The sequence below is a fragment of the Copadichromis virginalis genome, linkage group LG11, assembly GCF_057382275.1.
Source record: "Copadichromis virginalis isolate Kocher_CV1m ecotype Utaka linkage group LG11, C_Virginalis_male_GT1.1, whole genome shotgun sequence".
NCBI lineage: Eukaryota > Metazoa > Chordata > Actinopteri > Cichliformes > Cichlidae > Copadichromis > Copadichromis virginalis.
Genome location: NC_140628.1, coordinates 35,432,931 through 35,459,078, shown reverse-complemented (window position 1 = coordinate 35,459,078; position 26,148 = coordinate 35,432,931). Strand labels below are relative to the sequence as shown.

General features: G+C 40.3%; 2 protein-coding genes across 4 annotated transcripts in view; one reads left to right on the top strand and one right to left on the bottom strand.

The window, feature by feature from the left end:
- Nucleotides 1-280: 280 nt before the first annotated feature.
- On the top strand, nt 281-12,826 carry ngly2 (N-glycanase 2). Its single transcript, XM_085472198.1, has 12 exons — nt 281-1,141; nt 3,960-4,099; nt 4,279-4,454; nt 6,147-6,307; nt 6,439-6,579; nt 8,589-8,710; nt 9,725-9,893; nt 10,139-10,284; nt 10,591-10,715; nt 11,053-11,179; nt 11,499-11,632; nt 12,614-12,826. The coding sequence occupies exons 1-12, from the start codon at nt 714-716 to the stop codon at nt 12,737-12,739; spliced, it is 1,995 nt and encodes a 664-aa protein (XP_085328324.1). The 5' UTR covers nt 281-713; the 3' UTR covers nt 12,740-12,826.
- A 1,000-nt stretch (nt 12,827-13,826) lies between these two features.
- col28a1b (collagen, type XXVIII, alpha 1b) overlaps nt 13,827-26,148 on the bottom strand; it is a 25,906-nt gene continuing 13,584 nt past the window's right edge. For 2 of the 3 annotated variants that reach the window (XM_085472195.1, XM_085472196.1), the window contains 19 exons: nt 25,487-25,555; nt 24,983-25,051; nt 24,365-24,436; nt 24,200-24,268; nt 24,015-24,086; nt 23,263-23,331; nt 22,696-22,764; nt 22,550-22,618; nt 22,386-22,454; nt 21,784-21,852; nt 21,635-21,703; nt 21,089-21,157; nt 20,755-20,835; nt 20,556-20,591; nt 19,893-19,929; nt 19,214-19,768; nt 18,410-18,594; nt 17,527-17,812; nt 13,827-14,496 (listed from right to left, as the gene is read on the bottom strand). In XM_085472195.1, coding sequence (XP_085328321.1) covers nt 14,324-14,496; nt 17,527-17,812; nt 18,410-18,594; nt 19,214-19,768; nt 19,893-19,929; nt 20,556-20,591; nt 20,755-20,835; nt 21,089-21,157; nt 21,635-21,703; nt 21,784-21,852; nt 22,386-22,454; nt 22,550-22,618; nt 22,696-22,764; nt 23,263-23,331; nt 24,015-24,086; nt 24,200-24,268; nt 24,365-24,436; nt 24,983-25,051; nt 25,487-25,555 — 2,187 coding nt within the window. In that variant the 3' untranslated portion in view covers nt 13,827-14,323. Of the gene's footprint in view, nt 14,497-17,526; nt 17,813-18,409; nt 18,595-19,213; nt 19,769-19,892; nt 19,930-20,555; nt 20,592-20,754; nt 20,836-21,088; nt 21,158-21,634; nt 21,704-21,783; nt 21,853-22,385; nt 22,455-22,549; nt 22,619-22,695; nt 22,765-23,262; nt 23,332-24,014; nt 24,087-24,199; nt 24,269-24,364; nt 24,437-24,982; nt 25,052-25,486; nt 25,556-26,148 lie in introns of those variants that run through there. The other variant, XM_085472197.1, reaches the window with a different exon arrangement.

The window sequence follows — 26,148 nt, the reverse complement described above, 5'->3', positions numbered from 1 at the left end:
ATATTTTTATTGAGATAAAAGAATACGATTCAGTTTAATTACGTTTTATTTATACAGCACCCATTCATAACAACAGTCACCTGCACGGTGCTTTATATTATTAGGTAAAGACCCTACAATAATACAAGGAAATTCCCCCGATAAGCAAGCACTTGGCAACAGTAGGAAGAAAAAAAAATGTCCCTTTTAACAGGATGAACCCTTCGGCAGAACCAGGCACAAGGAGCAACAGCTATCTACCACAACTGGGGGGGGGGGGGGGTAAATCAGGGGTCTTAAAACATTTCTCTGAAATAGGTCAGGTCATCATCAAATCTCGCGAGATGTTGAAAATTTATTTCTGCTAGTCGTTTTGCAGCTATTGTCTCCTATTGTTTTGCTATTGTTTTCCGCCTCAACTAAGCGTTTTATCACGACAGATTTAATTATTTTGACGACCAATCAAATTCTCTGTTTCAGATCATTTTCCGTTAAAAGTACCGTTTGCGCTTTCCCAGACCTGTGTCCCTGCAGGGCTGCCGTAGACAGCGGCTCGGCCCGCCTCCAGCTCAAATGTTTGGATGTCATGATTAGGTGGAAGGAGGAAATCACAGGTCGTCTGGGGACAGCTAAAAAAGACTCTGACCCTTTAAGTTTAAGTTAACTTTTGGCGAAGTGATGTCCGACCTCGGTTGTTCGTGGTGAGTTCACGGGCACTAGCTTACACCGGGAACATGGCTTTGTTGCGTTCAAAGTCTGCGCTGTTGTGGTTCCTGATTGTTGTGGCAGCTCATATCGCTGAAACAGGAGGGAGACCGAGGCGCCAGGTGTTGCTGACCGAAGGTGACAGCACGGTGAGTTTGAGATCTCGGCAACCTCCCGCAGGGCCGGAGCCCGGTGACCCGGCGGACGCGTTCAAAGTACCAACTCTGGATGGGGAGTTTTCCTTCCAGCCCGACGCTTTGAGGGGACCTCTGGTGATCCACGCCTTCACCAACAACTCAGGGTTTCTGGAGTGCCTTTGGAGCTCAGAGTCTTCGCTAAAAAGTCTCGTGGAGGAACTTCCGAATAGCACACAAGTGCTCTTCCTATCCCTGGACGACTCTGTGGTCAATGATGTTCTCTGGATGCGGGAGCAGGTGCTGCGGGCCGCCGCCCACAGGTGAGCGTGAAGGACTCATCCTCGCTGTAAGGCAGACGAATTGGGTTCCAGTGGTGATAGAAAACAGATGTTTAATAGCACTTGGCAATGCATACCTGCACTGAGTAAAACATACTCAGTGTCAATACAATTATATTAAATTAATTAATATTCTGAAGCTGTTTATGCAAAATTTTTCTGTTGTGGGTGGTGGAGTTACCTATGCTCACTTTACATACGCACAGTCTAGTTTTGAAGCACAAGGCTAAACTTCGATTTTCTGTCAAATGTTAGATATGGACAGGGATTCAGAACATGCAACCTCCACTAGAGGCTAAAAGCTAAACGTGAAAATGGAACAGAAAAAAGGCTTAAAAGAACAGCTGTACACATCTGGAAATATTTCAGCACACCCACTTTTAAATGGAATCACAACATCACTACAGAAATGACATGCAAAGCACTGCACAGATAGTGAAGAGGATGATGGATCGGGTAATAAAACAACACAACAGAACACAAATATCAGCAGGAGCAACAAAGCAAATGTGGTGCATATTATGACTGACAAATATAAATCATTTAAAGTGCTTGAAAGTTCACTTGGGGATAAATTTCTGTCAATTTTAATATTTTTGCAGGTTGGTTAAATCTTTGGCTTCAGCAACTTGAAGTGGCAAAAGACCTACTGTGAAACACTAAGTCCATCCAATGATTGAATAAGTTGTAGAACGACCTTTAGCAGTAGGAACTTTGAAGTAATGGTTCTGTGTGTGACTTTCAGCCTCTGTCCCTGTTGGGGGGTAAATGTTGGCCCACTCGTCTTCAGTTCACTGAGGCCTGTGAGCATTAAATTATGCACAGCTCTCTTAAGGTCCCTCCACAGCATTTCAGTCAGATTGAGGTCTGTACTTTGAGTGGGCGCTAATACCTGCTGATGATCATGTTCATTTGAATAGTAGAACCTGTACTTAGTATTTTCACGTGACTGCATAGAGTTGGAGTTGCTGGTTTTATTTAAAGACAGTTTGAGAGCTTCAGATGCAAAATTAATAATAATAATGGATTGGATTTATATAGCGCTTTTCAAGGCACCCAAAGCGCTTTACAATACCACTATTCATTCACTCTCACATTCATACACTGGTGGAGGCAGCTACGGCTGTAGCCACAGCTGCCCTGGGGCAGACTGACAGAAGTGAGGCTGCCATATTGTGCCATCGGCCCCTCTGGCCAATACCAGTAGGCAAGTAGGGTAAAGTGTCTTGCCCAAGGACACAATGACCAGGACAGAGCGCCCAGGGATCGAACCAGTGACCTTCCGGTTACAGATGCGATTCCCAACCCCCTGAGCCACGGTCGCCCGTTAAAAATTAAACAGTTTTAACAACAAAAAACCTGCAGACTTGTGAAATGTGACTTCTTTTCTGCTCTGGTTCAAATTCCATAAAGCTTTGAGACCCACTTGTTTCCTCTCTAATGCATTCCCATCCATAAGTTAATTTTGTCTGTAAACTATAAAATTTCAGTTTATATAACTGGAAATTTACCTTTTTCTATTTGAACGTGAAACACACAGGGCCTTCCAAAAGATCATAAAATATAGATTTCATACGATGGATAATTTTAGCACTTTCATCATTTATTTCAACTCTGTGCTGTGAAACAGTTTTGACATTAAAAAGTTTCTTGGAAGATTAAATGAGCAGAGTATACTTCCTTTTTTTTTTTTTTTTTTTAAACTTGCACAGGAGGCTGATATTTTATTTTACAGTTTTCAGGAACATTAATCCTCAAAGCTGTAAAATAATCGGTTATGTGAAACAGGAACCATCTTAATAATAGTGACAACATACTGTACCAAACACAGGAAACTGCACTGGGAAAAAAGGGAAGCGCAGCAGAAGTAAAAAGTACCTAGAACTCCTTAGTCTATTGGAAAACATGATGTTTTTATTTAAATCTCAATGTTTTATTAACATGAGCAAGATCCCAAATGTCACTGCCAGAGTGACATTTATTGTATTAACCATTTTCTTGGGTTGTTTAGAGTTAACCTATGAAGGATTTTTCTTACTTTCAAATATGTGCACTTAAAATGGTGGATGCTTGCATTAAATATGGCCATCAAAAGCTTCAGACACATCTAAGTGCTTTGTGTTGGACAGTTTTTCTTGGTTCTGTATGATGTCACAGGGGATATCCCTGTCTGTGAGTTGTTTGGTACCGTGCTGCAAGAGTTGAGGCTCGAGTGTGAAATTTATGGTTTTCAAGGTTTTTATCATTATTTTGTTTATCTTTTTTATCGTTAACTCAGTTTCCCTGGGTCTTTTCCTGTGTGTTATGAATAAATCTTCTTTTTTCTTTTTTTTTGCTACCAGTACTGGTGTTATTTTGTTGTATTTATCCGCCACACCTTAAAGGCTGGTCTGTGAAAATATTGTCTGACATAAATGGTAAATGGCCTGTATTTGTTTAGCGCTTTACTAGTCCCTAAAGACCCCAAAGTGCTTTACACATTCAGTCACACACACATTCACACACTGGTGATAAACCGGTCCGTGGTGCAAAAAAGTTTGGGGACCGCTGATCTAAGACACAGAAACCACAACCACCTGATGCTCCGATCTTCTGCTTTTGAAGTGCAGCCAATCAGAAGGCATGTGACTAAAATGGCTTTTTTTTTTTTTTTTCGCCCTAAGTTAGCAGATGAACTGTATGAAATAAATTGATTATTTTGAAGTCCAAGAGTTTAAACTTGGAGCTGAAAATAAGGTTTTATGGTTCTTCCTGAGTTAATATAACCATCCGTGCGCTTGCCTCTTTTACGTTTCTGCAGTAAAAAGGAGGTTCTGTCCAGGCTGCACTTCTCTCCGGTGCCCGTCTTTGCTCTGGGTAACTGGATCCCCAGAGTGCTTTACTACTGGAGCTGCATGGGACACGGCTGTGGTCTTTCCCAGGCTGCTTTCATCTCAGAGGGTAAGACAGTGCATGGAATCAGACTCTGCAACTGATTTTTCTCTTGACCTGCCTGATTTTTAGAGGAGTGAAGTCAGAAGGTTAATTTCAGGTCTGTTTATTAATAGATATTAATATTTAGAATGCAGAGGAATGTTGAGAGGAATCATTTATTTGTAATTCTTGGCTCCCCCCTGCAGAGTGGAAGATGCCTGTGATCATTAAAAGACTAGATGCCAGATATGACTGGCTCATGGCACGCTGGGGCTCAAAGTCCTATACAGTGATTGATGCTGGAGATGGGTGTGAAACCTTCCCCTCGGTGGCAGGTGCTGTGGCCTGGGTGTCTGAAGGCAACTGTTCTTTCTTCACTAAGGTCTGTTAGTGTCAAATTGAATGAATGTTTTCGCTTCCAGTTTGTTGACTTCTGTGGTGACGTGCTTGAAGTTCAGTGAAATTAAATCGAACTGGGAGGATCCGGAGACTTAAAAGGCTTTTTTTTTTTTTTTTTTTTTTTTTTTTTTTCTTGACATTTAAAGCTTGACTACATAAACACATCAGATCTCAATGGAAAAAACAAACATGCTGGATATCTATACAGATGTGGGCTGGGTAATGTGTTAGGGATGAAGGTATGCTATATCATTTGATGGAAGTAAAAATGATCAACCTACAAAGGACAGAATTGAAAGGCAACTCAAAAATCAATGACAAAAATAATGAAACGATGGAGGAGAAACCACAAGTCTACATGCTGAGAGGCTGAAAACAATAATTCTTGGTTTTTAGTTGACTTTTATTTCTTAATAATTTGGGAACTTTTGGCTTTTGAGGCCAACACTTCCTGGTCTCCGGTGTAGCTGATGGACATCAAAGCTGTACACTGACCCCCCACGTGGGCGACCGTGGCTCAGGGGGTTGGGAAGCATATCTGTAACTGGAAGGTCGCCAATTCGATCCCCGGGCTCTCTGTCCTGGTCGTTGTGTCCTTGGGCAAGACACTTTACCCTACCGCCTACTGGTGTTGGCAAGAGGGGCCGATGGCGCGATATGGCAGCCTTGCTTCTGTCAGCCTGCCCCAGGGCAGCTGTGGCTACAACTGTAGCTGCCTCCACCAGTGTGTGAATGTGAGAGTGAATGAATAGTGGCATTGTAAAGCGCTTTGGGTGCCTTGAAAAGCGCTATATAAATCCAATCCATTATTATTATTATTATTATTATCATTATTATCATTATCATCTGTTTGAATGAGGAGAAAAATATATAAACGTCATGATTTAAAAAAACAAAAACTAAATCATTGGCAGACTGTACTGATAGTTTTGGGTTTGCATTTCAGCAAATCCAATCCCTCATTTGCTCTCTACACAGACTGTTTACCCACATGTAGTCAAAGCCTGCTCAAACATGACTGGCCAATAGCACTCGGACCACTAGTGGAACCAGAAAGCTTCCAGTATCAAAAGTTTTGCCCCTTGCTGACAGATTCATAGGCAGATATGTCTTTATTGAGATTATTAAAGTTTTAAATTTAGATATATTTTTTAAAACCTTTATTGGAGACTTTTCCCCCAAAAGACATGCACCCATGAGCCACTGTGCTGCAGATTGCTCAACTTATCAATGGGGATTTGTTTTTCACAGCATATATCAAAGTGTGGGATGGACACTGTGGATAGTTGGTTTTATGAAGTCTGCTGATGGTTCTCAGTCAAATCACTCTTCCCCTTGTTATATGACTCTAAGGAGTTAGCTTCCTGATTTCTCTGTGCCTAAGACCACAGACATTTCTGGTGAAAAATAAAAATGTTCCATTTGTTTAATGTTGTTGTGTTTTTGTTTTTGTTTTTTTTTGTTTTTTGTTTTTTTCTTCTTCAAATCTATGTGACACAAACCTTTACCATAAATGTCAAGTTCAGCAGTTTTCAGCATTGTAGCCTCAAATTCTTCCCTGTTTCCTTTCTTTTATAGACCAAACCATGAATGCATTAATTACATAAGCATAGACATTAATTATTAATATTGAGGTCTGTAACAGTTTCATCCTCTCTGATTTGTTTTCCTTCAGGTTCAGAGCATGGCCAAGTCCAATGCCTCCGGTGTCCTCGTCTATACCCTCCCTGGAAATCCACTCCAGGATATGAACTGTGTTGGGGATGAGTGTTTCTCGCTGCTCAGCATCCCAGCTGCCATGGTGCATCAGGACCCTGCGGTCGCTCAGACGCTCCGGTAAGATCGGCTCACCTGCAGGATTAAAAGCCTCCTGATGTTGATGCTTCACATTCACGTACAAGGACTAACTGTTCTTCTAAAAGGTCACAGTAATGGTTTTTGTTTTGATGTTCCGATTTGTTGTTCAGGTTTGGAAAGCTGGTCAATGTGTCGTTCCAGAACACCCCGTCCCCAAATTTCTTCATCAGCATTGACAAACAGGGGTTGCTGGCTGAGATGGGCTGGTTCCTCTACCCCACGTTCAGCTTTGTTAACTGGCAGGCCCAGTGGTAAGTACATGAAGGTTACTGGAAGATTACGGTTTATAATGTAACAAGAGGACACTAGAAGCTTTATTCCAGTGTTTTAACTGGAATTTAACTGATTATTAGATTTCACAGATGGAATCTGAATCCAACTTTTTTTGTTTTAATTGAGTAGCACTTTGATTTTAGGATTAATATACATATGATCAATACCAGGCCTTCTTCAGAGACGGTTATAATAGAAGTTCCACTGAGTAATTTATTTTATGCCTTTTTTCTGTCTCAAGTTTCTAGTCTTTAGTTCTAATAACAATAAGAGGTTAGTTATGTAGAATGAAAAACCTACATGCTAATTGAAGTTTTGATCAATTTCTTTAGAACTGCAAGATGGAACATTTGGTCTTGTAGCTTTCTTCTTCCTTGTGTTGAATGCAGCCACTTTACGTCGGCTGCTTTGGTTACATTGGTTATATTGTCCCACAGGGGGAAATTTATTTATTTTTTATTCCTATTTAGTGTGTGTGTGTGTGTGTGTGTGTGTGTGTGTGTGTGTGTGTGTGTGTGTGTGTGTGTGTGTGTGTGTGTGTGTGTGTGTGTGTGTGTGTGTGTGTGTGTGTGTGTGTGTGTGTGTGTGTGTGTGTGTGTGTGTGTAACTTCGGTCGTTGCTGTGCTTTTTGGAAGTCGAATTTCCCAGAGGAACCCACCCGAGGGATTAATAAAGTTCTATCTTATCTTAAATCAGTTTAGCAGCAATAACAATAAACAAAACAATGATAAAAAGCCACAAGACATGCCATTAAGTAAACGGGTTGCAGTAGGGATAAAAGCAACCTGGATTGTTTTGGTCTTCAGAATCAGAATACTTTATTGATCCCTGGGGGAAATTATTTTTTGTTACAGTGCTCCATTTTAAACCAACATTAAGACAAGACAGACAATACGCTAACTAAGAATAGTACAATATATACATATATATATATATATACATACATACATACATACATACATACATACATACATACATACATACATACATACATACATACATACATAAGTCACTTATAAATAAATATTTGGAAAAGAAACATGTGTAGTTGTAGCAGCAAACAGTGTGTTAAGTGGATGTGTTGTACAGGGAGATGGCCACAGGCAGGAATGATTTCCTGTGTCGTTCAGTGGTGCTTTTCGGTAATCTCAGTCTCTCACTGAACGAGCTCCTGTGACTGACCAACATGTCATGGAGTGGGTGGGAGGTGTTATCCAACATTGTCTTTATCTTGGACAGCATCCGCCTCTCCGTCTTCCTTGCAGGTACTCCAAAACGATGGCCAGAGGGCAACAAGTCAATTGTTACAACCATAAAGCGAGCCTTCCTCAGCACATGCTCGTTATACATGGCCAAAAGCCTGTCTTGCCAACGCTCTGAGATTTTGCTGGCAGTTTTTACCAAAAGTCCCAAAACTATTCTTGTTCTTCAGAGTCATGTTACCAAACCAAGCAGCAATACAGAGAGAAATAACAGATTCAATAAAACTTCTGTAAATCAAGGAGAACATTTCAGATGAGACATTAAAAGATCTAATCATCTTTAAGAAGAGCAGTCTTTGCTGAACTTTTTTGGTAGTGGCATCAGCATGAGGCTCAAAACACAGTTTGAGGTCAAGAACAACCCCTAAATACTTGTAACTCTCCACAATCTCAATATCAGCAGCTGTAATGATGGTAGGTGATGAGCTATAAGAAGACTTCCTAAAATCAATGCCCATGGCCTTTCTCACCCCCCACAAAAGACAGGACATGTGACACCTCTAAAGGATGAAACTTATATGCAGTAAATTTTTATGTTGTTTTGTATTTGGTTTTTTTTTTTTTTTTTTTTTAAACTGCTGTATCTTATGCATAATGAACCTCAAAATAGATATTTTGGTTATGGCATTTGATGTAGTTTGTAGTCACCAGTACAAGCTCTCCATGGATGCACTGTTTTGTTTTGGTTTTTTGTCATTAATCAGTTACTTTTGCTTCGTCTCCAGGTTTGATTTCTTTGCTGATCTGCAGACTAAACTCCAGAATCCTGCAAAAGTTGTTTCTGTCTTTGATAAAGTCCAAATGCAAGGGGACAAAGGAGCCGTGGCCACAGTCGACCTGTCTATAGGTAAGTTTATCAAAACAACTGTTAATTACATAATCAGGTTAATTGTGATAGAAAAGTTGTTCATATAATGCTGCTGTAATAGACTGATTTTTATCTGTGAAAGCATTACGCTTTAATCAGATTCATGTGACAGAAAAGAAATATCAGACATTGTTAAAATAAAACTGATCATTTTGCGGCTAAAAGACCATCTGGATCCGGTCTTTTATCAGTTCCCAGAGTCAGAACCAGACACGGAGAAGCTGCATTCAGCTTTTATGCTCCTTATATCTGGAACAAACTCCCAGAAAGCCTCAGATCAGCTGAAACACTCAGTTTAAATCCAGGTTGAAGACTCACCTGTTCTCAGCTGCATTTGAATAAAGCACCAAATCCACACTTTAAGCTTAAATTTCAAAACTTACATTTAACTACTGATTTTATCTACTGTTCTGATTTTATCTGTTTTGATTTTATATACTGTTTTGTTTTGTTTGTTTGTTTGTTTGTTTGTTTGTTAATTAGTTAGTTAGTTTATTTGCTTGTTTTATTCAATTTTAAATCGTGCTTTTTATTTGTTCTTGTTTCTAATGTCTCTGTAAAGCACTTTGAATCACCTTGTTGTTGAATTGTGCTATACAAATAAACTTGCCTTGCCTATCATGACTCTTTACACCCCAAACCAATGTTGGATATTCATCTTAACTTCAAATATGAACATTTTTCATTGTCCTGGTGGCAGGGACTGGGAGCAGCCCCTCTGTGGGCTTCTCAACTCTGGAGTTTCAAATGATTTTTTTTTTTTTTTAAATTTTATTTATTTTAATTTTTTCTTTTTAAAGAGCAGTTTTTGGCATCTTGACTGCAAAAATTATATACACAGAGTGACTTAACATCCTACTGGAATAGGTGAATGGTCGACTCTCGGCAGCAGGAACATTGACATATAAGAAAGATGGAAAATGTATGATTTTTCTTTTTTTTTTTAATTTTAATTTTAATTTTAATTTTTTTTAAAAAGTACTTTGTCCACAGACTTGTTGGACTTTGACATGTTGGAGCTTGATGCATCGCTGTCATGTCCGGGCAAGAGAGACTCGTCATGCGCTCAGTGGGATCACACTGTGCAGCTTTTTGTCTGCTGCGACCGCACGAGTCCGTACTGCAACATGGAGCTGGGTCGATGGATCACTGCCTTCCGCAGGTACAAAGCTCGTGGGAAGCACTGATAGCACAGCTATGACCGTCAGTCTGCCCCAGGGCAGCTGTGGCTACAGCTGTAGTTTGCCTCCACCAGTGTGTGAATGTGAGAGTGAATGAATAGTGGAATTGTAAAGCGCTTTGAGGGCCCCGAAAAGCGCTATATAAATGCAACCTATTATTATTATTGTCATTATTATTATCATTATTATTAGTTTGTGCAATATGATTTTTGTCTTATTTTACCAGAGGTATCGGGCGCTGGCTGACGGATGTGTCCCCTCTGATCCCCCTGCTGGACAGCAATAAATGCACCTTCACTATGAAGACCGTGCCTTGGGCGATGCCTTGGATTGTTTCCCTCAATCTGAGGTTCAGTGGCACCAATCAGACAGGTGAATAACACAGATGATGCAATCAAACTGCAGCAGGAAGCTTGTTACATTTTACAAACATGTCATGAGTGTGTGCGCTGAGCACAAATTGGCACTACTGAGCAGATCTTTCTCATGCAAACAAACCAGGATATGATCTTAAAATGTATGTTTAAACCACTTGGATGCTAAAGCATATTCAAAATATATCATTAATAATCAATTAAACGCATAAAAAATCAGGATTATTAAAGCTCCATAATTTGTAAATCTAGAGGAAGATGTTGCGTCAGATTTTTTTTTGTTTGGTTTTTTTCTCTGTCACAGGAAACTTTGTGGAGAGCTTTCATCCCTTTAAAGTGATGTCACTGTACGATGGAGGAACCTTTGACAAAAATTACAACAAGAGGTACCAGCCAATCAAATTCACTGTCCCAGCGTCCACCAAAAAGGTATCGGATATGATGTTAACCACAAAATGTCAAAGCCTGTTTCTAAAAGATGGACGTAACTTCCAGCTGCATTCTTTGCAATGGCCACCAGGGGTCAGGCTGGATAGAAGTTTATGGAGAAAATAACCCTACTGCTAACTTAATTTATGAGCTAAACAGTTATTCAAGAAAAACGCCATGAAGTCGATGGTGAAAACGCAGCTTAAGGCTTCAATGTAATATATCTTCAGAGTCCTTAAGGTTGAAGTCACGATGGCTACGTCCATCTTTTACATACAGTCTTTGCTAGTTTTCAGCTGTCTGTGGAGGATCACATTGGCTGCATGTCTGTTTTCAGGTGGAGCTGTACGCTGTCATCACAGGACACGGCAGCGACGAGAACGGCTGCGGAGAATTTTGTGTCACCTCCCACCATTTCGTGATCAACGCTGCTTATAACAACACCCACGTATTTGATTCTGCAGGTGAGGAAAAGATGCTTTCTGCATGACTGCTAAAGATTTTAGATGTTATAGTTGTCAGTGGTCTGAGTCCTCAGGACAAGTTTAATTTTGTCCTGCCATCCAAATTTAAAAATACTAGATCGATACTCTATCCACAAAAATGAATTTGAAATCCTCAAACTTTACATTTCTTTTTAATTTTAAAAAATATTCTGCTGATGAACTAACCTACAAATGTACCTGAGGATTGTTTATCAAGGTGCTTGTTAAAGCCTTAAAAATAAACTGGTCGGTGCAAATTGGAAATCAAACGCTTTTAATGTCATGTTGGGACCATTAGGAACGGCTCTGGGCTGTGCAATGCGCGTCAAAGAGGGCGCTGTACCGAACGAACACGGCACATGGCTGTACGGCCGTGGAGGCTGGTGTGATGGACTACAGGTGAATCCGTGGAGGGTTGACGTCACCAAACAGGTTGGTTCTTCTCCACCAAGTTTCTCATTTCATCCCTTGAATATTTATGAAATGCCAGACTTAAAGCTCCTCTTAATATGAAACCCACAACAAAACCGTCCTAAAATGTTATTCAGCCACAGTAAGCAGACTACTGGCAATCGAGCCATGCTTTATAGCTTTTTAACACAACAGAACTGTTGCCTTAAAAAAAGTTTGAGAATTTCATGTTTCTTAAGGACAGATGTGGCAATAATAGATCTTATACGCTTTTGCGTGAGCTTTCTAGTGGTGTCCACAATAACAAAGAGAAATCAAAACTGTCTAAAAGCTGGAGAGTCTTCAAAACGGATGCACAGCTGCACTAGGCTGAATATTCTGTTATGCTCATTTCCAGCTCAATGTTGACATTACTGGCCTCTGATAGAGAAGCTTTGCATGACTGACAGTTCAAAATAATCCTAGTCTTATTCTTGGCCTTGATGCAGTCCCTCTGTCTGAAATCGTTCTAGCTCTCGTCTCCATTCCTTTTAGCTGACTGTCTTCTGATTGGCTTCCACGTGTTGACAGAAGAATTGAATCCAGATGGGTGGGGCCCATGAACATATAAGGGATATCCCCTTTATGACATCAAACAGACTCAAGAGTAGGAAAAAAGTAAAAGTACAATCAGTTTGCTGTAAGAAGGACACAATGTGAAATCTGCCAGTGGGAATTCATCACTGCGTCGCTTACACACTTACACAGTGCTTTCTCTAAGGGCTTCTCTTCTTCAGTAGTTTTATAAGAACCTCAAATTGAAGTCATGCTGAGGAGAAGCACTTGATTTGAAGTTGTACCCATTAGAATAAAGGAGCACTTTATTATTCTCGAGTGAGTTATTGACCCCAAAGACTCCTGATCTAATCGAGTAAATCCTGACTAGTCTCTGAGACTGAACCTCACGTCATTTCATTAGACTGGTTTTATTAACCCTGTGCGGCTCTCTTCCTGTCCCGACAGCTCAACATGAGCAGGTCTGAATCCAACACTGTCGTCTACTTTGGCTTGTTCAACGGACGGGATCCAAACCCAGCGCAGCAGCCAGGATACATCATCATGACCTCTTCCCTCGTCTTCTACAAGTGATCCCGCTCTTTTTAAAAACTCTCCTGTGAATTTCGATCTGAATGAATGTACAGTCAGTTTAACGATTAAAATGTTTTTTAAAAATTTTTTCCACCGCTTTTGTTCACTGATTCCTTTGCTTTTTCTCCCATTTAATTAACTTTAGCACAATACGGTTCTGACGGCAGCAGTGATGCAAAATAATACCTGCCACCCTCGCCCAGCAAAACCAGCCATTTACATTTCTCTGGAGACGTTACCCCAAAGTCAACAAGAAGACGCCTTACAGCTAAATGGGCACTCCATATGATTTTTTTTTTTTTTTTTTTTTGTCTCAAGCTGAAGATGCATTGTTCTGAGAGCAGCCTCTCCTCCGTAATTACATGTAATCATGTCCAATTTGAAACTTTGGCTTGAAGCAAGTGTCTCGCGCTGAGTCATCTTCCAATTGTGCTTCTTATGGGAGGTGAATCCTCTCAACTTCAGCAACAGAACATCTGCTTCTTGTCGGTGTTTTTGTTATTTTCGTTTTGGATCTTGTTTAGCAAGATCTGGGGAAATTGTCGGCAGAGTAATTAGCTGCTGCAGCTCAGAGCTTAATGAGTCCCTCTTTAACGGGTGGGTACGGTCAAATGTTTGGAAGGTAAAACGGTTTTAATATACTTGGTTCTCTATGTTACACACAATAGATTTAAAATTAAACAAATGTCACAAAAGACTCAAGTGTAATTAGATTTTATTAAAATTTATTATTTTTAAAACTTCATGAAGGAAGTCTGACACACATGCTGCTTTGGCCACTCCTCGCTTTTTTAATTTATCACTTGCATTATTTCATTATGATTACTTTACTACTTGTGCATTCATGGCTTCAGCTTACAAGTGGAAATTTCAAACAAAGAATCGCCCAGAGATGAGTTTAATTTATGAGGTATACCCACACCTGTGTCGTCAGTTATCTTTGATCCCATGAAAATGGGCTGATTTTAAGAAAGGTTCCAGTTCCCCAGCACTTAAGTCTCTTTGTTTAACATCTAAAACTAAATATTTAATCTAAAAATACACCAAGCATTTTTTAGAAGCATTATTTGTTTGTTTTTTGTGTGTATTTGGAGAGGGGGGGAAAAATCATGTCTATTCAGCACAAACCTTAAACTAAGAGCCTTGGATGAAACTTGGATGCTCATGATTAAAAGGTACACTTTTATTTGATCTTTTAATGACATTATAAGTATTAAAAATAAACGTACACATAAAAAGTATCATTAAAAAACATTGCATTATAAAAAAGTTACATTTTCTTGTTCTTAAAGAAGTTAGTGGTATTTTAACAGAGGAGCTCTGAAGTGACATAAAAATTGTTTCCTCTTTTTCTTTGTTTTAAGACAAATACCACAAATAAGTAGTCCACTACATTTAAAACCTAAAACTCAGTTTGATTTAATGATGCTTTCTAACATTAGCTGCTTATCTATCCGTGTCAAAGTAACTACAAGAGTACTCACTTACTGAAGTGAACTTTCTGGTAAATCTCACATCAATTTGAATCAAAATCTTTTCTAAGCATTTCATATGTGTGTGTGTGTGACTGCAGGCATGTGCGTGTCAGGCCTTGACACAGGCTTCTTTGCAGCTCTTCTCAGTATCAAACTTGTTGTCATTCCCTAAGCAGCCTCCAAACCAGAACTGAGCACAGGAATTCGCCGTGGGATCGTAGTACCACTTCACCACATATTCCCGACACGGCCCTGGATCCAGGGTCTGGGTGCAGCGCTCGGCTAGAGACCACAAAAAATAGTGTTATCAGAGACGACACCTGTGCTAGCAGCCCTGTGGGGACTCTTATTCTTTTGCTGTGTTCAGTTACTGGTAAATATGTTTTCTTTTTTTGTTTAATGGGACAAGGACAGAGGGGCAAAATAAAGCATTGAAACATGGTTTAAAGTTTCCTGTATTGTAATATATTAAGCACTCTGCAGAACTAAGGACATCTGGGAGAGAAACTGAAAATGGCACTAGAATCAAAATGTGGGACCTAACAGTTTCTAATAGATCAACAATGTGACTTTCATGGTGTAGACAGAGGAATTACATTAGAGGATTGCTTTGATCCTCTGATGACCATCAATGTTTGTAGTTTACACCAATCCAAATAAAAGCTGCTGGACAACACTGACCAATATTTCTGGCCCTACAAGGCAGTTCAATTCTTACAAGATTCATGAGATCATGATTATGAGAGAATCCTTCAGTGTTCTGTTTGAAAGTGGTATTTAGGGTTGATTCCAGTCAAGTTTTGCTGCCTAAATCATCCAGTTGACTGAGTGATACCTATCCCTATATTATCACATTTTGTGACAGCTGTTTGAAACAGCAACCTTTTTAAAGCAATTTAAAAGCTTAATTTTACTGCTCTGAAGCATCAGAGCAGTAAGAAGAATGCAGGTGTTTACAGCGTTTGTACAGAAATGTCTTTGAAAAATAAGATATGAATCCTATAGTTTCAAATGCATGTTTAAATTGTGTGACAGTTCTTGCTCAGAGCCACTGATGGATATTCTCCAGCAGGGGGCGGCTCTTTTAGATAGAGAAAAAAAAACAAAAAACATTTTTGCTTCCCTTGATCTGCAAGTTCCTGATGACTTAAGGCCTCACTCTAATTGTTTACCCAGTAAATTCCAATTGGATTAAAATGCTAATTTTTGTAAATAATTAGTATTTTAAATTAAATCCCTGTAATAGTTAGAAATGATGACAAAGCGGGGCATGCTTTAGCGTGGGCCGTACTTGTAATTAACCAGTTCTTCAGTTCCAGTAAGCATTTGCTTTTGATCTCTGATAACGATTACCAAGAGGTCAAGAGCAAAAATACTCAGCTCAAAGATTTACAATCTCATTAACCAATGGGTGAAGTCACTGTGGCCATGTCCAGCCTTTACAGTGGCTTGCAAAAGTATTCGGCCCCCTTGAACGTTTCCACATTTTGTCACATTACAGCCACAAACATGAATCAATGTTATTGGAATTCCACGTGAAGGACCAACACAAAGTGGTGTACACGTGAGAAGTGGAACGAAAATCATTCATGATTCCAAACATTTTTTACAAATAAATAACTGAAAAGTGGGGCGTGCGTAATTATTCAGCCCCCTGAGTCGATACCTTGTAGAACCACCTTTTGCTGCCAGTCTTTTAGGGTCTGTCTCTACCAGCTTTGCACACCTACAGACTGAAATTCTTGCCCATTCTTCTTTGCAAAACAGCTCCAGCTCAGTCAGATTAGATGGACAGCGTTTGTGAACAGCAGTTTTCAGATCTTGCCACAGATTCTCGATTGGATTTCGATCTGGACTTTGACTGGGCCATTCTAACACATGGATATGTTTTGTTTTAAGCCATTCCATTGTTGCCCTGGCTTTATGTTTAGGGTCGTTGTCCTGCTGGAAGGTGAACCTCCGCCCCAGTCTCAAGTCTTTTGCAGACTGCAAGAGGTTTTCTTCCAAGATTGCCCTGTATTTGGCTCCATCCATCTTCCCATCAACTCTGACCAGCTTCCCTGTCCCTGCTGAAGAGAAGCAGCCCCAGAGCATGATGCTGCCACCACCATATTTGACAGTGGGGATGGTGTGTTCAGAGTGATGTGCATTGTTAGTTTTCCTCCACACATAGCGTTTTGCATTTTGGCCAAAAAGTTCCATTTTGGTCTCATCTGACCAGAGCACCTTCTTCCACATGTTTGCTGTGTCCCCCACATGGCTTGTGGCAAACTGCAAACGGGACTTCTTATGGTTTTCTGTTAACAATGGCTTTCTTCTTGCCACCCTTCCATAAAGGCCAACTTTGTGCAGTGCACGACTAATAGTTGTCCTATGGACAGATTCCCCCACCTGAGCTGTAGATCTCTGCAGCTCGTCCAGTTCCATACTCCTTCCATTTCTGAATGATCGCTTGAACAGTGCTCCGTGGGATGTTCAAGGCTTGGGAAATCTTTTTGTAGCCTAAGCCTGCTTTAAATTTCTCAATAACTTTATCCCTGACCTGTCTGGTGTGTTCTTTGGACTTCATGGTGTTGTTGCTCCCAATATTCTCTTAGACAACCTCTGAGGCATCACAGAGCAGCTGTATTTGTACTGACATTAGATTACACACAGGTGCACTCTATTTAGTCATTAGCACTCATCAGGCATGTCTATGGGCAACTGACTGCACTCAGACCAAAGGGGGCTGAATAATTACGCACACCCCACTTTTCAGTTATTTATTTGTTAAAAATGTTTGGAATCATGTATGATTTTCGTTCCACTTCTCACGTGTGCACCACTTTGTTTTGGTCTTTCACGTGGAATTCCAATAAAATTGATTCATGTTTGTGGCTTTAATGTGACAAAATGTGGAAAAGTTCAAGGGGGCCGAATACTTTTGCAAGCCACTGTATATTCACTGTATGTCTGAAAGCTTGTTTGTTGGATTAACATGAGTAACGCTTATTTGATTTCTTGCCAACAGATCCAGGAGATTTACTGGTTCCAGGAAACCTTGAAGTGATGATGAGATTCCAGGAAGTCAGATCTCCCAACTCAGAAATAGTGCATCAGATAAAGTCATAGACTGAACTCAAAAGACATCTGTCTTCTCATCAAAACAGGAACAAACCTTACATGTAGGCTGACTTTAGGATAAAAATGATTAGAATTTGTAAAAATACATTAGCTACTACTTAGATGCACAGAAGAGGCTTTATCTATCATTTTAGGGGACACCTTTATTTCTCCATCTTACAGTCTCTGCTGCAGACTGTCAGCAGTTACCTGATAGGAAGTTGTCAGAGGACAGCAGGGGCGGAGTTGGTACCGGTGGTATCTTCTCCTCAGGCGGAGTCTTCAGAGTAGGACCAGCTGGCCCGATGGCTCCGGTCATCACCACATTGTGTGTGGGGTTGTTCACATCAAACTGTGGGAGGAACTCTGTTACCGGCCTGAAGGGCTCCCTGTCGAAGAACGGAAGCCTCTGAGTTTCTAAGGTGGTCCTACTGTTCATCGTCGGCCTCTTTCTAGAGGTGGACTCACCGTCAGGGTGTGAACCAGGAGGGCCGGGCTGAAACAGGCACAGAAAAATATTTTAATGTTTAGTTTATCTTACTGTAGAGAGGTACAGAGGTCACCAGGCGACACCTGAGCTAGTCATAGTCACTGAGTGAAATCTGTGGGAAGTGGTGCAGAGCTTCAGAGCAGCTGAAGACAACAGATTTACACAAGAGCTCAGAGATTTACATACATTTTACTAAGAGTCTTTAACTTTGAGGGAAACAATCACCAGCCATTTGAGTTATTTAAGAATGTGGTCCACATTTTGTTTTGCTTTTTTAATTTTGATATAAATATTAACAGAAGAAAATATTTTAGGGTCTTTAGGCAGTTATTCGTAACTCATTGATGACCCCAAGAGGAATGTTTTAAGCACTGTGGTGCTTTCAGCTTGAGCATGTTGGCATATTTAGACAAATGGCAACATTTGCTGAGTTTTTGAATTGGTAAATGTTTTGATATTTCACCTGAATAAAGAAAAATCTGACCTGCTGTTGGCGCTAGAGAAAAAGTCACCAAACTGTGAAGATGATTTTAGTGTCCTTTCGATATTGCAACAGAGTCTGAGCGCACAGAACAAAGTTTAAAAAAACCAGCACGTTTTCACCATTTTCTGGACTCTCCTGAAGTCTCCTGTGAAAGTGGGAGTGTCCGTGTCTGTCCTGTATGGCGGTTCTCGAGCGTTGCTGGAGACTTCTGGGATTCCTGGAGGAAGCCCCGAGCTCGGGATGGAGCTGAACAAGTGTCTCTCTCCGTTTTCACAGATATGACTCAAAAGTTTTTTCTCCAGAGCTGCAAACACCAGAAGACAAATGGACAGTTCTACTCTGCATTTAACAACACAGCAGTTTTTCTGAGGGAGTATTTCTGAACCAAAGCACACAAATACAAGACGTTCCCCAGTTTCAGGTTCATCATATTTACTTTCATGTTCAGGTGCAGATTGAGGATATGCTAGAAAACAGGAAAATGAGACATCTGTGCCCGCTTCACTTCTTTATAATGATAAATGTTCAGTCTCGCTTAACAAGCAGCGTTTCAGATGCCAAAAACATGTTAGTATTGTGTGGAAAATTAAACTCATGAATCTCTGGATAAGACGCATGACTTATCCAAACTCCAATACGAAAGAAAACTATTTATATTTTTTAAGTTTGCTTGGTTTTGAATTGATTGCAGTTTTTCTTACGGGAATTGGTTTGCCTTGTTTATTGGTTTGCTGCGTTGGTTGTGCTCTCCTTGTGTTAGAATCAAGTAGGATCACAGCTGCAGGTTTTCAGTTGGTTAAAGTAAAATGGTTCTTTCTAAATCCACTTTATTGTATTATACTAGGCTTTTTACTTAGCATTTTTTGCTGCATTTCAGTCAGACAAAACTATCAGATCATAAAGCCTGTGTCAAGGCCAGTCACCTGCAAGTGTTGTGAATTCATCGATCAGGTACAAGTGATCACTGTCGGGGTCAGTGGCCATGAAGTTGAGCTCCTTCTTGAACTCTTTGTACAGTGGATCGCTTTTGTTCACCACTCCGATCACGAACATCTCAATGTTGCTTCTCTGGGCTTCTGTCACGGCGCTCTCCAGACTGACCGAGTCCCTCTTATCGGCCTGTCCGTCGGTGATGATGATCGACACCTTCCTCACACCTGGCCGGGCTGCCTTGAACACCTGGTTGGCCTGTTGGATGGCACTGCCTGTGAATGTGCCCTCGCCCAGGTAGGTCATGGAATGCACAGCAGACTTGATCTCATCGAGGCTGGCTTCCTGTCTGAGGCTGACCACCACCATGTTTATGTGGCTGTAGAGGACCACGCCAACACGAGTGATGTCCCGGCTGACCGAGGTGTGGTCGATCAGGGCGTTCACAAAGTCTTTGATCACGTTGAAGTTTTCCGGGCCGACGCTCTCTGAGCTGTCGATCACAAAGACGAGCTCCAAGGGTGTCTGGCGGCACGTCAGTGCACAACCTGATGACATGGAGCAAAAACACGACCAGAGGAGCAAATAAAGGTTAATGACTAAAGAGGAAACTAATCCTTGGTGACTGATTTAAGGAAAACTAAGATTCACAAACTTAATTTTGTGACTTACTGCAGATGGATTTTACTATTTTGATGATTTCATCCCTCTGTGAAAGAGAGTACAATATTTTAGAGGTGGTTCAACACATTTTTTTATTTGTCTTTTTAACATATGTTATTGGTTAAGTTAGGGACCCTATTATACATTTCCATAACATCTAACATGCACTGTTACTGTTGTGGATGCTGATGTTAAATATGGCAACACAAACAAATAATATCTGTGAGTGTCAAGCTCAGGTTTTTAACTCTGAGTTTCATGCCTTTTTTTCTAAACCCTGGATATGTATGATGTGAGAAAGAGCAGATGTCCTTAAGTGTCAACTCAGTCACAGAAGCCACACCCACCTGTTACTTAAATCTCCGCATGCGGAGAAAAACTCAATAATTTCTGAAGACACAGTCGATGCATCAATGACAACAGACATGACATTATGTTAAATACAGCATAAAATGAGCTGGCAGGAGGTGGGTTACAAAGTGGTTTGCAGATCTGCAGCAACAGCACGCAGGCTAAAAAACCTTAAATAGTGTCCCTATATAAGATTATACAGTTGGCTGTCTAGACGATTATCAGCAAACCATTAGCTCATGTGGGTAGTACCAGCGTCTAATGAAAAAATAATCTGAGATTTAATTGGTTTAGAGCTATTTTAAGTGTACTCATACTTACTGTAAGTCCAGGTTCCCCCTTCTGTCCTGTTTTGCCCTGTCATTTAAAACAAGTCATTATTTAGGAAAACACTATAGCATTTTCTGACTTAAATTGTTCTGTTAACCTACAGTTACAGAATGACTTCTTAATTCATCAAGACTTTCTTCAGAGAAGGAAATAAAAGTTAGTATTATGTCTGGCAAAAATATATCAGTACCAGAGGTCCGATGATGCCCGGCTCTCCAGGTTCCCCTCTGTCTCCCTTATTGCCTTTCTCACCTCTGAACCCTCGGTCCCCCTGCAGGAGGAAAAGAACACTAATTTTTTCAGTGTATAAATGACAAAGTAAAGCCGTTATAGCAAACGATGTCCCATCATTCATATATCGGCCAGAATCGCATTTTTCTGCCCAACATGATCTTTTGCATTCATTGTTGCTTCTGTATGTTTGAGGTGATGACACTGCATAGATTATCTTTCACCTTTATTTGAGTGCTGACTTTAGTTTACATAATAATTCCTCACTTCCCACATTGCGAACATCAAGGTACCTTATCACCCTGCAGACCTTGTCCTGGAGGACCTCTGGGGCCGGGCAGCCCCTGAAATCCAGACTCGCCCTGTAAACATTCAGCAGAGTTCATGTTGTCACTCATCCCTGTGTGACCTTTCAGACCTTTATGGTTAATGTTAGTGAGATAATGATATCTAAATTTATGGCAACAATTGTTTCCATACCTGTCTCTAAAAAACTGCATAGATCCACTGAAAAACTTACTGACCCTATCAGATCTTCATTCAAAACAACTCCAGTGTGCTTCTCTTGCTGCTAATGACCACAGCATAAAAGGAGGGAATGTAGGTTCATATGTCTTAGCTAAAATCCAACCAAACCTGTTAGAAAACTCATTATTTAGTTTGCGAGACTCAATGGAAACACAGCAATTCTTTTATCACTGTGTTACCAGAGTGTAGCAAACATGAATTCCCTAAATCAGAATCTTTATTATCTTCATTATTACTTAAAATGTACTTATAGAAACATTCAATAATTCAGCTGCAAGTGAATAAATGTGAGTGACAGGTGACAATGGTACCTTTTGTCCTTGTAACCCTTCTCCAGGTAACCCCTGTGGACCAGGTGGTCCAATTTGGCCAGCTGAACCCTGCAGGAAAAGAAAACTTTATATCTACTTAAGACAACAAAAATACAACAAAATCCATTGTTTTCTACATTTCTGATTACCTTTGGACCAGGTAACCCGATTCCTGGTGGCCCAGCAGGTCCAGGAGGCCCAGGCAAGCCTCTTTCTCCCTGAACGTAAGTTATTAAATATTTATTGATACTTGCAATAATGATAATAGCTTTATTTGTGCATCAGTTTTTAGAACGCACAGTTACAAAATGCTTCATTTAAGTGTACATGCCTACAGACAGACATGCAGTCTTGCATTCTTGCAAACAACATACAGATTTTCAAAAATAAAAGGAAAAATGCAATAATTAAAACTATTATTAATTGCACAAATAAAACTGTTTAAAACCAAAATCATCACAGCAACAAAAGGAAAGTCAGAAAAAGTCGTTATTTGTATTTTTTTATCAAACAAGAAAGCAGAAGCTTTTGGATAATAGGTCAGATAAAAGGTAAGACTTCAATTCAACTTTATTTATATAGCACCAAATCACAACAGCAGTTGCCTCAAGGTGCTTTGAAGAGTAAACAGGGGAACTGTTTATTCCTTTTCAAAATCTGACTATCTAAATTATCTATTTAAATGTTCCTAAGAGGTGAAGAGAACTACTCCATAATAATAATTTTTTAAAAAGCCAGTATTTTTACTTACCTTTGTTCCAGGTAAACCAATCCCATCTGGTCCAGTCTCTCCCATCAGGCCAGGAGGCCCGGGAAGTCCCTAAGAATATTTTTTTCAATTGACATTGAAACCTGAGTGTGATTACTTGGAGTCTTGTGCTGATAAAAGAGGCTGTAATCTGGTTTGATACTCACTGGGGGGCCAGTGAAACCTTCTCCTTTTAGTCCAGGTGGCCCAAGGGGGCCCTGTGGCCCTCTGTCACCCTACAAACCAAAACTTAATTGTACTCACATACTTTACTGGGGAGGATAACTGAAGAGTAAACCGGAAGTGAACTGACCTTGGATCCAGGTGAACCAATTCCTGGGTCTCCCACAGCTCCGGGTGGACCTTGTGGACCTGGTTCTCCCTGACAAAACCCAGAAGTAAAGCTGTTACTTTCAACATTATGCACTCCACACTGTATATAAATGCCACTTGTTTTGCACATATTCAACTCTGTATATTTTATATATTTTATTATTATTATTATTATTTATTTATTTATTTTTACTATTTAATTTGTAAAAATGTGTATACACACACACACACACACACACACACACACACACACACACACACACACACACGCGTAGGAAAATATTTAGTATACACATCCAGAAATGCATACACTATTATATATTGTACATATATTTATTAGTTTCAGGTTGGCCATTCTTGTATTTTGCTTGTTTGTGTTGTTGTGTTTGCACATCTCTGTTGCTTGTGGGGCTCGCACACAAGAATTTCACTCGCATGTGCTGTGCCAGTGTGCCTGCACATGTGATGTGACAATAAAAGTGATTTGATTTGATTTGATACTATTACTGAAAGTCACACCAACTTTAGTTATGCAGCCTTGATTTACCTTGGCCCCCGCTATACCCCTGCCAGTAAGTCCAGCTGGACCTGGTAGCCCCATAATTCCTGGTTGGCCCTGTAGGAGAAAGCACTTATTAGAAAGATAACGGTACACAAAGCCATTTAAAAATAATTCCCTGAATGCATGATAATATCTAATCATGGCCTTTTTTTAGAACCTGACGGATACCATGGTATCAGTCATACACTTTAACAGAACAATTTCAAATTTTGTAAATTTTTTAATACATTTTTATATTTTCTCTCTTTCCTCACTGCTTGCACCCTGGATGGGCCGGTAACACGTCCAGATGCAACCTATACCTCGTACATGTTCCAGGCACCCCTACCACTCTGAAGTTGTACAAAATAGATGGCTGGAAGGAGGGACGGATGTGCTGTTTGTGTAACTGTAGCAGCAGATTTCTGTTTTTTTTTTGGGGGGGGGGTTCCATTTAAGAATTTACTAGTTCACTAATTAACCTTCTGGTTTGCAGGTAGGTCCATGTTGGAAATAAGGTGCTTCTTAAAGCCTGTTTTTGTTTTTTCTGAGTTTGGACCAACATTTAAAGCATGTACATTTTATGTAGCAACAATATTACTTTGACTTGATGTACACTCAGTAATCCAAAAACAACTCCAAATAACATCATCAGTGTGAGTGAAATGCTTGTCTCAGTCTCCAGATATCACTTTGACTGCTGTGTAAAATTATTATGACATTTTTTTCTAAAATGCTTCTGGTAAACACACACATACCTTTGGGCCCATTGGCCCCACAGGACCGACTGCACCTTGCTGGCCTCTGGACCCCCGGTCCCCTTTGTCTCCCTGTCAGAATAACACAAAACAACCTGTAAACAATCTTCTGGATTGTGGCTAAGTGCTTATAACCTCTAGAACAAAATATGGAGATCTGATCTGAAACACAGACACACTGTTACCTTCTCTCCTGGGACACCTTTGCCAGGAGCCCCATCAGCTCCCCGGGGCCCCGGTAACCCAAGGTCCCCCTGATCAGTAAATGACACAGTGGACAGACAGACTGGTAAAATGTATTTAAAGTACATTTAACAAGCAGAAAACTGACTGACATCAGGCTTCATTACCTTTGGTCCTGGGATTCCATCTTCTCCTGGCTGACCAGGTATACCTGATAACCCCTCAGCTCCAGGGTCACCCTGAAACAGCAAAATGACACAAAAGAGTCCCAGAGGGGTTGAAACTATGCAAATACAATCAGCTACATTAAGAAGATGAATATCTGCGTTATGTTGTCTTTAATTAAGAAGCTATGGCTAGGAGGCAGTTAGCTTGGGTTAGCATGAAGGCTGGAAGCAGGATTGGTGGCTAACCTACAGTTGTCCAAATGAAATAAAATGCATCTTCCAGTTCATAAAATATTGCTCTAACTTTGCAGTAATACCACTTAAAGTTAATTGAGGAATATCTAGAAGAAATTGCTGCTATGGTGGCACCCTATTACATCACCACACTCAAATTTTCGTTGAGCTCTTTAGAAAGACCCCATTCTTTCAGATGTTTGTAAAAACAGGCTGCATATCTAAGTGCTTGTACACTTGTGTCAAGGGGACTGAAAACACAAAAGGTGTGGCCAAAGATTCATATTAAGTATTATATGTGGATTTGTGGTCAGTTTTTCTTAATATTACTCTGACTACAGGAAGTAACAGCAGGAGTAGTGCAGCAGTGCAAAGAGGACTTACTTTGGGCCCTGGTTCTCCAACACCTCGCTCACCTGGTAGTCCTGGCTCACCTGAGAGGCCCTGATCCCCCTGAAGGTAATAGTCACATAGTCATTTGGGTATTCAAAAAAAGATGTAAATATTTAGTATCATCTATAAGAGTTTCTTTCGTATGAATTTCTTGAAACACCAGAGCACTGCATCTTTAGAAAACATTACTCAGAAACGTAAAGGATATTTGTTTCTCATTATTTTCTGTCATATATACCTTGGGTTTGCCAGTGAGTGTTAATGGTACGTGGCACAACAAATGATAGACTATATGTAAAATATGGACCTTATTATAATAGTATATAGCATAGCATACTACAGACTCAATTGCTGCTTTAGAGTCCGATTTTTCCTTGTTACTATTTTAAACTGAATTGACTGAATTATGTCTTAACCTCCAGCAGCCAGTAAACCCTCTGATTCAGAGGAAGACCGATTCACAATCATCATCTTGTCTGTTATTGTGTGTCTTACCTTTGGTCCTGCTATTCCAACACCTGGAGCTCCTTTGGGTCCTGGAGGCCCAGCTGGACCCTGATCTCCCTGAAGGAAAAAAAGAGAGTTAAGTTGAAGAGGGGGGGGGCGGGTTGTTTGATTTTTTAGCATGGTGGTTAGCGCCTTCTTGCCAGCAAGATGGTCCTCAGTTTGAATCCACCATCCAGGCAGGGCCTTTCTATGTGGAGTTGACCCAAAACACATGGATGGGGTTACGTCAATTGGAGACGGTAAAATTATACGTAGGTGTGACTTGAATGTGAATGGTTGTCTGTTTAGTGGCCCCTATGCCAGCTGGGATATGCTGTAGTCCCCGTGCAACACTGAAGTGGATCAGTGGAAGAAGCTGGATGTTTCTAAATCTATTTTTGATGAGAAAAGTCAAAGTGACAGTATAACATGTCTGCCTTCAGTTTCAGTTTTTATTTCTAAATGAAACATTAGTCAGGACTGTGTTGAAGGACATGAATTCTTTGTTATTGTTAATCTAATGTTTTTTGGATTTCCCAGGCTTAAATTTCACTGTGTATGTGTATTTACTGTGTATTAACAAGGTCAGACGAGTAAAATCATTGTGTAATAAAATATGCTTAAACAAAAAGTCTCTTTAAAGGTTACGACGTGAAAGAGGGTGAAAATGT

Coding starts and splice junctions, on each gene's coding strand:
- ngly2 (XM_085472198.1), top strand. CDS start 714: ATGGCTTTGTTGCGTTCAAAGTCTGCGCTGTTGTGGTTCCTGATTGTT. Junction 4,100..4,278: donor GGCTGCTTTCATCTCAGAGG/GTAAGACAGTGC, acceptor TCCCCCCTGCAG/AGTGGAAGATGCCTGTGATC. Junction 8,711..9,724: donor CACAGTCGACCTGTCTATAG/GTAAGTTTATCA, acceptor CTTTGTCCACAG/ACTTGTTGGACTTTGACATG.